Source organism: Cololabis saira, chromosome 19 (assembly GCF_033807715.1).
Source record: "Cololabis saira isolate AMF1-May2022 chromosome 19, fColSai1.1, whole genome shotgun sequence".
Lineage (NCBI taxonomy): Eukaryota > Metazoa > Chordata > Actinopteri > Beloniformes > Belonidae > Cololabis > Cololabis saira.
This window is the reverse complement of record NC_084605.1, coordinates 34731586-34744166: the sequence shown is the minus strand read 5'-3', so window position 1 is coordinate 34744166 and position 12581 is coordinate 34731586. Positions and strand designations below refer to the sequence as shown.

Here is a 12581-nt window from a genome sequence, read left to right as displayed (position 1 = left end):
GTTTGAAATCTGCTTCTACCTACTTCTATCTGCTAAAGAAGAAGTAACGTATTCTTCTTTGCATTTATTTTGTCTTAGTTTTTATTCTAATTCCGGTTAGAGCGCCCCGAGCGGTGGAAGAAAAATCCACAGAATAGCTGCACCTTTGTATAAGCTGCACGGTTCAAAACCTATGAAAAAGGTAGCGTCTTATAGTCCAGAAAATACGGGTAGTACATTTCTTGTATTGAACCCCCTTTACTAGCTTGTCTAGGGTGTTCTGAGAAACACAATGCATTGCAGTAATGTGTGCTAAGGAGCTGTACAGTGAGATTATATAGCAACTGTTTTTCCTTCTGCTCTATTTTTTTTTCGTTTACCAGTTATACTGAAATTTGCCTTAAACTATGATTATTTTCCTGTTGAGTAATTGACCGATTCAGCTACAATAGTTGAATCTGTTTCACGCTGCTTTCATTTATCCACGCTTGTATGCCAAAATACTTCTAAGAAACTTGCATGCATAACATGTATATATAACATCTAATATCATATAAGCTACTGATAGCCCTCGCTAGTTTGAATTCCCGTCTAATTTACTTTTGCACAGCACATTGTGCAGACATTTTGGTGACAGGACTGAGGTGAGATATGTATAATACCTTCAGGGCAATCTGCATAAAAATGAGAGATAATAATAGAACAGGTAGAATGGTGGTGTGAGATATGCAAAATGTCTAGCCGAGGCTCATTCAGTCAACTGTCATGTCTGTGCGCCTTTACCTTGCCGCCGGATCCTTATCCTGAAGCAAACTCACATGGTTTCTGAAAGTCTTTGCTCAATAAATCCCTGTATTTCTTTTTCATATCTGACAAACCCCATTTCAGTCAATCTTCACTTCATTTCCCCCCCCCCCCTCCCTCTCTCCTAACTGTCCTTACTCAAGGCTCTTTCCTTCCTTCTTCTTCATTGATTCCTTTGAGGTTTAGCGAGCAGAGCACACCAATAGCAGTTGAAAGGGCGAGAGATCAATTCCTGCAAAATTTAAAACGCTCAGCGTGCAGTCACCCCGGGATAATTTGTCTGCAGGGTGACCCCGCTGAATACACAGATTTATTCTGCTTTGTAATTGGTCCCCATCAGTGTCAAGTGTTTCTGCTAGTTAGATGTTCAAGGCCAAAGCTGCAGAATGTTGAGCAGTTTCACTCTTTTCCATGTCAAACTAATATGTTCTTACCATAAACTGGCTGATAAATCTTCATTTATGCCAACATCTTGAGGAAATGTTGTCCTTTTTTTTTTTTTACCAAGAAACCTACTCAATTCCCCTGGCAACTTTCTTCTAAGAATGCATGTAAACATTCTGCATGGAAGGAAAACCGATGTAATTTAGCATGTAAATCACATGAGAAGAATTACATGTGCTGTGGTGTGTGAAATGTCTGAAGGCCACGTTGTTGTTAATTCATGAGCACAAATATGAATAATTTCTATTTGTGCAATGTTAACCTTCATTCAAGCACCATATGGAAACTGAAACAACTGGTTGTAAATAATTAAGCTCATTCAGCACCACTTTAAGGGGAATCTGGTGCACAATGTCCCCTTCCGACCCTCAAAAGAACCCGCCGCATATATAGTTCTGTGAAACAGACAAGCAAGAGCTAAGTAGTGTTTCTTGGGATAACTTAAAACCATGTTACTCTTCTAAAGTTGACAGTTGTGGATCTGCAAATTACAAAATGGTACATAAAGTTTTGGAGCTTAAGTCCTGGAATTCATCGGAGCCTAAAATGATAGAAGCCGAGCCACGAGAGCTAGCCTGAAAAGAGGAAGATATTTGCAAAATGGGTACAGCTGCACACACTGTGCAGAAGCAGCGTTGCTTGCGACAGCCCCAGCGAGCAAACAGAGCATGTCTCTGGAGAAACGAGGGGCCTCAGAGGCTGTCTGGCAAATCTGAGTCTGACCTCCCGGGAGAGAGAGGGAGGGAGAGAGAGAGAGAGAGAGATATAGGGGTGGGGGGCAGAGAGAGAGAGTGCACAAGAGAGAGGCAAACTGGATTTATATCTTTGTTTTTAATCCCCCTTACATGCTCCACTGCTCCTACGGTAGTACTTTGTGCAGCCTCTATGTACAGCCATGGCAAAAACAAAAACAAACAAACAAAAATCCAGAGCTTGCACGGCATGAAAAGCATCCGACTAGTTTCCATGTCTCATCAGAGGAAACAACAGTCTGTGGGGTTTGAGGCATAATAAATGGCAGGCATGTGGCTTCCCATCCATAATGATGCTGGACTGTTATTCAGCCATTTTGTTTCAACTGCAGAATGCAATTTGATGCTGGTCACATATTTATTGCACTTAAACAGAGCAGGTATTTATTTATTTATTTATTTTTGAAATGCCAAAAAGAAACAACAAAAGCAAATGCTGTGTTGGTGGAGGGACTCAGAATATTCAGGTTCAAAGCAGTCCAGGGAAGGTCTCTGGGTTTGTGCGGGGATGGGAGAAGGCTACGAATGAAGAAGACTTGCATGCCTTTAAAGAGCTCCACAGACTTTACAAAAACATTGACACAAAGTCAAGGCCTCCCTGACAGTGATATGGACTAGTGATGCACCGATTGTTCGGTAACCGAAATTGTTCGGTAACCGAAATTGTTCGGCCGAAAATGGCAAAAAAACACTTTCAGTGTTCGGTGGAATAAGTGGGGGAAAAAAACGAACAATTAATAACAGCGTTGTAAAATAAGGAAATAGACTGGCCGCTCCGTCCCGTAACGTTGCGCACTACATAACTCGTTGGCCAACCAAAAACTAACTCCATAAGAATTTTACCTAACATTCACCAGGAGGTGGAACCAAAACAACATAAAGCTGGAAATGAAAAAAATTTCATTTTTTTATGTTCAATAAATATTTTCTACTTTGTAATTTTGTAAAAGATTTTTTTCTTTGAAAAGCAAGCCTAAATCAAATTTATTTGATTTATGCAATGGTGAAAAAATTGACAAAATAAATGAAAAACTGCTGAAGAACCATGTTTGGTATTGTTCGGTATTCGGCCAAGTGTTTATTATTATTTTCGGTTTCGGCCACAAATTTTAATTTCGGTGCATCACAAATATGGACCTTCCATCGCTCATTAACGAAAGCATATCTCAACGAGAGACAGCACCGAAATACAGGGGCCAGGGAGAGCAAACTGCAGAAACAGCTGTGAGTCCTGTCTTTGGGCTGACCACGCCCCCTTTTAGGTGAAAACAAACTTTTAAAAGGATGGGAAGTTGGGAAAAAAAAGGTGGAATAATACTTAAAGGTTCCTGCACTGCATTTTGCAGATCAGGGGTAAAAAAAATCCATAATATTATTTTTGTTTTGTTTTGTACAGTAAAAGGAGAGATGTGCGATCACCCAAAGAGGATGTTAATGGGAAACTGTGGGACCTGACATTCACTTCCGGAGCTTCAATAAAGTAATTATAGATGTAGATATAGATAGAGCTCTGGCGAGAATGTTCATCCACTTTACCAGAGGAAGGCTAATTGGACATTCCTTCATCCCAATATGTGAAAGTGCTTCTACATAATGCTGGAGACTATGGCAGCAACATGGCAGGCCATTTTCGTATAGCTACAAATGTCATGGTTTAGGGTTTAGTTTATCCTTTGTTCTTTGCACTTACTGCGTAAGCACTCACACACACAACAATTAGTTCATCTTAATAATACTTCTTAATCACTGGAAGCTAAATTTCTTTGAACACGTTTTTTAAATGTAGCTGGTATCGTTTTTCGCCTTGTGAGTCTGTCGTTTTGTGCATCGTGTAAGCAAATTGTGTTCCCAGAAACATCCGCCTGGAAGGCTGTTCTGAGTACTTTGGTTGGTGTACCTCGTTATGTCCGTCGGCAGATTCTGTTCACATAGTCAATTGTACCAGATGTGATAACAGAATAATCAAAAGAATTCATTATATGACAAGTTTCAACATGGCTGCAATAAGTTCAATGTCAACCACAAAGCAAATCCTCTGAACAAGCAGTTCAAAGGCAGGGGACTTACTAACTACTGACCATTCAATTGCCATGGGAACCAGACGATCCAGCAGGCAACAGCAACACACTTTTATATTTTAAGTGCCTGGACTGCACAGCTGTTTACCATTAATAGCTGTTGTCTCAGGCAGTTGACTTACGGCAGCCTTGGTGGCTGAGTCACTTTCCCTGCATCCTGGCTCTTGAGCAGTACGAGGATATTCCCATAACGTAGAGGCACCGATGCAAAAAAATGTGACGCTCCCCACACATGAAGATGCTGATAGCCTTTTTTTCCACAGAAATAGCCCCATATTGATGCACAAAAACTTTAATGTGGTTGCCTTTTTCATAAGGCTGAAATTGTGCTAAAGAGGTGTGAGTGGAATTACAAGCACTTTTCACTGAGGAAGATTTGAGAGCTGAATGGACCCAGAGCCAGGACAGCGTCCCATGGTTTCCCCAACAGGCATTCATTGTGCGCTGCTCCATTCGCCTGTTATGTCCTACGTCTCAGCCAACGGGGCTCGCGTTTTGAGAGCCGGGAATTGGATACATAGCATTCTCAAATAAAGAAGAAAAAAAAAAATCAAAAGATAAATTCCTGAGTGAGGGAGAACACATGCTACACGCTTCTCTTTTGTTCATGCATGACAGTTTTTGTGCAACCGTCCATATGCTCATGAATGTGAACTGGGGAGCTCCGAAAAAGAAAGGCAGAAGGTCTTTCTATTTTGGAGAAAAAGCAAAGCAAAAATAGATGGGGGAATACAATGCCAGAGAGACAGGACACAATAACCACGGAAAAAGGGGGGGGAGTGGAGGAGAGAGAGGCGGAAATGAGACAAAAGGACGAGGTAAAATACGTCGCCATCCCCAACAGATAAGGCTGGTTTGTCTTACAGGACATAGAGGCTCATTCAGATCCTAACCAACAAGCAGGAGCAATAGCAATAAAAAAAACAACATTTTAAAGCCTCTTAGCGTGTTCGAAGTCCAGATTACCTGAAACTGTATTTTACAACTGTATTAGTACCCAGCATGAAATAAGAGAAGACTTGACTAGGGTTAAAAACAAATGCACATTAAGCCATTTTTACAGCGCATTTCATCATCAGCCAAGACATTATCTGCGTATCGTTACACTTTAAATATGCAGCATTCTACAGCTCGAAGGTTTTGTCAAGCGCAACACAAGGTTATGCAAATAAAGATAAACAATGCGAGGCACATGCAAAATACAATAAACAGAATAGTTTGTTATTCTAAATCATAACAGCACAGCAATGCAATTCATTCCTACGCACAAGGACAGGTGAAACAGCAGAGCAAGAACTTCCAGCATTCACTTTGCTAAACCCTCAACACTGAATCTAAACTGTTTGCCTTAAGGATTATTACATATGAAATGTTGCATTCTTTAGTTTTAATTAGTTCATTAAAACTAATTAATGGATGAATAATACCTTATAATAGAAAAAAGGTAAGTTATTTCAGTTGAATTTTTTTCACTTTTTCTATTTTCATAGATGTTTTGTGCCACAGTAAAATCTGTTTCTGGATTTGGAAATGCCATGACAGCGATCAAAAGCTGCTTCACACTGATAACATGACTCTACCTCTGCCGTAACCCTGTAGTGTTAGCTGACTGTTAAAATCATTCTTCTACGAGACATTGGGCAAAAATAAAATGTCAGGCATGTGTTGTCGACAATCATTACTTATGCTTATGCTTTATCAATTCCACTAATATTCATGGAAACTTGCAATTATCAATGAGCCTCTCTGTTGCCGTCATGACGTTTTTGTCAAACTCAAAATAAGGTTCAGAGTTTACAACGAAAAGTTTCTCTTTGTTTAGAAAAAAATGTGAAAAACATCTACTTTTACATATATAATTATTGGCAGGTAGATTTATTTATTTATTTATTTTATTATCCTCATTTATGTTAAATAGATTAATTAGATATAGATTACTAAAAATATTGTCAAAAATGTGCAACTAAGTAGTGAATTTCACTCTTATTAGGCAATTTTATACATGTTCAAATATATCTTTAAATATAAAATTCAAAAAAAATGTTTTTTTTTAAAAAGTGAGTAAGACTTAATTTGATTGAGTGCAGTTTATTACAGTTCTGTTTGTTCAAACTTGATTTTGTGTTTTATTGTAAATGAAGGATAACCATTTTGATAAATATGGCATAGGTTTCCATCAAATAAATAAAAAAAAACAGAGACTATGGAAGTATTTTGTTCAAGAAATATGCATTTCATAGTTGTTGCTTTAATAGTTAAATGAACCAGATTTGCTCAAAGTTATTAGTTAAACAGAACCAAGTTGTTTTTTCTGTCAGTTCATCAAAGTTGTATAATTTTTGTTGACCTCACCAATTTGAGCTAAAGTTCTGGTTTGAACAATAATTGAATATCTGTGATCAACACGATGTATTTTCATTTGAGATTTTTTTTTATTGTTTGTCGGAGCACGGAATACACAAGTTTCATGTATGCGCTTATCACATCTACCTTCCTGTGCTCAAAGGTCTTGTTTAACACCTAGGATTTCAGCACAGAATTGACCCAACCAGTTATAGCTGATCCACAGATCTGTCATCTGGTGATATTACAAGTTTCATTTTTATTGGTTAACTTTTCAAATTCAAATTCAGAATAAACAAATGAAACAAATTTAAAATACTTTATTAATCCCCAAAGGCAAACTAGTTCATTGACGTCCCTATTCCCCTCCACAGAGTCCAAAATCGGTAAGATTTTCAGATGTATCTTTTACTCGGTACCTTCAACGTGCCACCTGTTGCCTGAGAGAAGCACCCACAATGCGTGGGTATGGTGTGCATATGGTGTGAACTAGCTGGAGACTTCCCAGAAACACCAACCTCCTGGGAAAATTGCTTCTGTATCCAAAAGCCTTTATTAACAAAAAGCAGATTTACTAATCATGCTCTAGCGTGTGAGGCCCGCGGCCTTTTATAGTATACAGCGTAAACAGATGCTTCCTGATGTTCACACAAGGGAGCTGCTCGCTTTGGCAGCTTCCACTTGTTTGGCAGCTCTTTGGCAAGTGATGTAATTGACTCTGGAGCAGCGGATTATTCTGCAGGAGGAGTCTGAGGACCGTCTATGGGCGTATGAAAATGGTTATGCCGAAAATATCTTCCTCAAATATAAAAGAAGAGAACGTCACTTGATCACCGTTTGTCAGTGCTAATCGATGAGCGTTGACGTTTCCAGCTGATAAATGAGAGGAATGTACGTAGCAGTCAACCAGAACTGCTGTCCGAGCAAATCGTCCACACCAGAAATGCAGAGAAATTAAGGCTTCAGTTCATATACTAAGAATTTGTCATTCCTAAAAGAAGATCTATTTCATAATTGTCTCCCACGGTAGATCCACTTAGAGGAAACCAAGGTGAGAATGCAACTTGTGATTCAGACGCTATAAATGTCATTTTCACTACTCATGACTGCTTTCGCATCTTGCCCCACCCACATCTGAGATTAAAAAAGAAAGCTCCACAACATAGAAACATGTCCTTTGTGGAATTACCGATCATGAAGCCTTCTACCTTTACACAGCGCAAGATATGCAAAATTCACAGCTTCTGTGCTTTACCCTCTATCTCTCTGAGCCTTCCCCTCACTTAGCCCTCTCTATCTGCTCCTCTCTCTCCTGGCAGCTCCCACTTCTGACTCCCCTGCTTTGTTATGCTCTCCACATCCGAGTCTTTCATTTGCCATCCTCTTTAACTTTGTTGTTTTTCAAAAAGGTTTCTCCTCTTTTTCTCCTATTTCTATTCATTTTCCACTTGTCCTATGATACCTCATTTTCTTCCCTGTATCCATCTTACATCCCCTCTGAGTGCCTTTTTTTTCTTCCCCTCTCTCCCCCCCCTATCTCCCTGCAGTGAGAAAGCAGTACCTGCAACATTCTGCTAAATAGGATGTGTGGCCTTGCTATATCTGATTCCTCAAGACAGAATGCGAGAGCTAACCTTTCTCCCACCTCGACACCCCGGCGGCGACTGTTATTTGTTTTTTAGACATATATATCCTGTCCTTGGTCACAGCACATATCACAGAGCTTTAACATTCCCGACTCTGGCCGACAAAACCTGTATAAAGTCTGTGAAATGGAGCCTAGACTCTAATGGTACTTCGACCGCAGCACAGAAATAAAAAAAGAAAGAGATAAAAAAAAGACTCCTCTGGAGGTAAGATTCATATCGGATTAATCCACAAATGAAAGATAAAGATGAGAGGGGTGAAAACACAGAGTACCCACTGTTATCAGCCCAAGTTAATTTATATGATTATTACTAAACTGCAGAATTATCCACTTTCTGTGTGGATATAAAAGGAAACTATATACAAATTCTCAAAGGATGAGTTATAACAAAGCATATCAGAGACGAGAGGGCTCCTCTATCCAGGCATCCAGGTGCAGGTAATAGATGGTTACCAATGTACAATGCTAGTCTTACAAGCGTAAACGGGCAATAGCTCTTCAGATAAGCTTATCACAAGTTGCACATAAAACCTCACACAGAACTCAAAACATACAGCGCCATGAAGTGAAAAAGGGAACTTACGTGTTCTGAAGCGGTGGTGCGGGCGTGTGACTGGACCCTTTCCTGGGCGGCCGTGATTCCAGCGTGATGTGGGCTTCATTGGGGCCGCCGTTTGGGAGGAGGTGGGTTGTACCTTGGGAGGGCTCTTCAAGGTAGCCGTGGTGGTGGTTGACGTGGCGGTGATGACGGGAGACGTCTGTCCCGGCTTTGAGCTGGCAGCTCCATTGCGTCCATTACCACCGCCGCTCCCTTTCCTGCTGACGGTACTGCGAGGGGTGACGTCCTTGCCACTGTGAGACGGGGTGAGTCGGGTGGTGCGAGTAGCAGAAGTGGTAACTGCAGTCCCGCTGATGCGAGTGCCAACGTGGTTATGCAGGTGTGGCGCGCGATTGTCATCTCCATTGGCAGTGCTGCCGTTTGCCGAGTGGTTTGCTGGTGGCCCTGATCGAGTTCTTGGCGCCGGGGCGGTACCGTCTGCAGCTAGTGGTGTTGTAGTTGACACCACTGGTGTCGTAGATGCAACTAAAGTGGTGGTGGTGGAAATGTCAGGCCCTTTGGGCATGGTACTGGGTTTGGAGAGAAATATAGGGTCCTGTCCAATGCTGCCTTTGGAGTCCACCAGATCAGTGGGGACATAGTCTTGGACAGAACCCACCACGATCCATTTTAGCAGCATGAGACTGAGTCCCAGCCCCACAAATCCCATGACCAGAGGCACAGCGCAAAGCCAGGTTTGCTGGCGGGGCCACACAGCGCAGGGCCCACAACGGAGAGGGCCCGGGGCCCGGGGAGACGCCTGTTCCGCCCCCGGCTCCTCCAGCGTCATGGCCGCTAGAGTGCTCGCACCGGAACGGTCACTCATCCTGCCGGAGCTTTTGTTTCTGTCTTTTATGGACTTTGGGAGATCAAACAGGTGTCAAGATACAGGGACATTTGTGAGGAAGGAGTTGTTGTCCAAAAGAAATGCTGTGCATCTTAAGCAAATACACTCATAATACCAAGCCTATATATATATGTATACCCATATCTATATATATATGTATATATATATATATATATGCTTACATGCATAGATGTAAAACACGAACTCACAGAAGCAGAGCAGACACAATACACCTCCGGTTACTTTCTAATTAAAAGCTGGCACAGCACCCATAAGCTTTCACAAGCAGCAAACTATACACTCCCTCTGGCGGACAACACACCTAACACACTCACGCACACACACACTCAGGCATGCACGCACTAGTGCACACTTCTAGGCAAGAACACAGGTTATGGACAGGTGAGCCAGGCCGGTGGAGGGGAGGGGAGGGGGGGCCGGGGGGGTCACTGTAGTTCTGAACTAACGAAGCCACGGTAAATCCCAGGATGCTTCATTCGCATGTTAAAATAAGGCGTCTTGGAGAAAAAAAAAAAAAAAAAAAAAAAAAAGGAGGGGGGGAAGGAAAAAAAAACCCGAAGGAGATAGATATCGATCCGCTGTGTGGTTGAGCTTCACACCGGAGCTGTAAATCCATGCGAGTGTGAGCCTGCTTTAAACCAACAATCCAGGCTGGAGCTGCTCCCTCCTCCTATATCAATAAGATGATTATCGGACGCATGAGGTCCTTAAAATACAAACCAGATCATTTATCTTTCCCCTCTCAGTCTCTGCAGTTCCGCACGGAGTTCATCTTTTTTTTTTTTTTTTTTTACCTCCCTCCACTTGTCTTGCGTCGGCTGCTCCAACTTCAGCTTTTATTCTAACAGCCTTTCGGGAGCGGCCGCCCGGTTTGGAATGCCCGGAGCCTGAATCAAACCGGAGCCGCGGGTTCGAGTCCGAGCCCAACGGAAAAAAACCCGCAGAAGAGAAAAAAAAGAGAGACTGGAGTGATGCTGTAGCCGGCGGGGGATAAAATCCAACTGATCCAGGTGCAAATCCCTGCGCTGCTGATGACGGGCGTCTCCAGAGCTGCTGGTCTGCAGTCAGCTGTGCTGGATGCTGTTGAACTGTAAGATGGGAGGAGGGGGGTGATGATGATGATGGGGGGGGAGAAGAACAGGTTTGTTTAGGCTACCTCAGCTGCATTCACACACAGTGGTGCAGCAGCAGAAGAGGAGACGAGAAGCGAGGATGAGGAGGAGAGGGAGGAGAGGGAGGAGAGGGAGGGGGCTGCTGCTCTGAAAAAGATGATGCGGCGGCTGTTCCTGGAGCCTGCAGACTGGAGGGGAGGGATGGAGGGATGTGGGGGGGAGAAAGAGGGGGGTCTGCTCGGTCCCTGGTGACTGATGGGAGCTCCGGAGCTCCTATCCCATCCCGGTTCCCGGTGCCCTCCTCCGGTCCTCAAAACTCCAGCTTTGACTGCTGCCAGTGCCACATGTCCACCCCCCCTCCTGTATGTAGGTGTGCGCTGATTCACTCCTCCGCCAGGGAGACAAATATCCCCGCATATGTGTCAGGACGGCGGCCGCGGCAGAAGCAGAGATGGTGTCGGCTGAGCAGAGCTCTGCAGCAGATGCAGATCGGAGGCGGAGGGGAGGAGGAGGCGGGGTGTGCTGTCGATCCTTGCTCCCCGTCGAGAAATGCTACCTTTATTGGTTCTGCGCACGCGCACTGTCGATTTTCAAAGTTTGATTGCCACGCCCATCATTTCTTGCACGATGTAAAATTGATAATATGGGATGTTGAGTATTTGATCCTTCAAAATACACTACCCATGACATGAATTGCATTACACTTTGTGAACATTATATGATAAAGAGAAAGAAAAAAAACTATTATATGGCTTTATTTGATATTCATTAAGTCATGCGGCTTTATTTAGCCAGGCAGGTCATTAATTTCATTTGAAATGACGGCCTGGCAAGAGACGAGGACCACTTGAGGGGAAAAGGAAGTGGACTAGGAAGTAAAACACAGTAAAATTGTAGCTCTACAAAGGTAGAAACCCATTAGGTAGCATTTTTTGGCAAAGCAGCAGAAATTGGCAGAACAGCGGCAGCAGCAGCTGCGGAGAGGAGGGAAGAGGAGAGAGAAGAGGAGAGAGAAGAGGAGAGGGAAGAGGAGAGAGAAGAGGAGAGAGGCCCTACCAAAGACACACCCCGGGGATCGGTGAGACCGAGGGAGGGAAAGGATGGGAGGATGGGAGAAGAAGCACCACCCCGATTTGTGCCACCGGCGGCACACACGAGCAAACAAACCAAACACCGGGAGTCCTAATTTATTGGCGAGTTAGAGCACTCCTTCAACTTGATACGAGGGGCCGTCGACGAATCCCTTCTTTTACAGTTCACCAGGGACCACGGCTTTGGGCAAGGAGCCAGACGGGTTTAATAGGCAGTGCAACGGCTGGAAGAGAACATGTTTCCATAAAGCCACGAGATGTGCCATTCAGGCATGCATATGGCCCATAGCCTATAGAAAAAGATGAATATTGAAAGTAAAACCAACATTTGCTTGTTGAATCAGCTAAATTGTTAGCACCTTCCAGTTGCATCCAGAAATCAGAATTTCTGAGCTCCGAGTGAGAGGTTTAATTTGGAAATTCCAACTTGGTAAAAAGGAGAAGCATCATTTAGCTTGAGTTCACAATCCAACATGGCTGCTACAAGCATGAACGATGGTTATTCACTTTCAAAACTATAAACTCTATACTAATTATCCCAAAAATGTAGGCTATTACATCGAATTCAGGATCTGAATTTGGCCCACTGCACAATCGGCAGTATGAAAGAAGAACCCATATGGTTTGTTATTTCTGGGGAATATTCTAGTGTCCAGTTGACAAAGACTAACATTACTGGACAGACTATCTATGACATCACCCATAGGTTTTCTGAGGAGAGGTTTCAAAGCTTTTATTCCTAGCACTGCAGTGTGCCAGGAAGCATGGGCAGAAGAAACAGCCCTGGGAAGCTGACGAGAACACGCCCTCCTTATGCGTATCAAAGTTAGCTGTGGTTACCAGCTCCTCAACACAATCCACGCA

General features: G+C 43.0%; 1 protein-coding gene across 1 annotated transcript in view; it reads right to left on the bottom strand.

The window, feature by feature from the left end:
* nrg3b (neuregulin 3b) overlaps positions 1 to 9917 on the bottom strand; it is a 305656-nt gene extending 295739 nt beyond the window's left edge. The window contains exon 1 of the mRNA XM_061707728.1: positions 8632 to 9917. Coding sequence (XP_061563712.1) covers positions 8632 to 9472 — 841 coding nt within the window. The 5' untranslated portion in view covers positions 9473 to 9917. The remainder of the gene's footprint in view (positions 1 to 8631) is intronic.
* Between the last annotated feature and the right edge of the window lie 2664 nt (positions 9918 to 12581).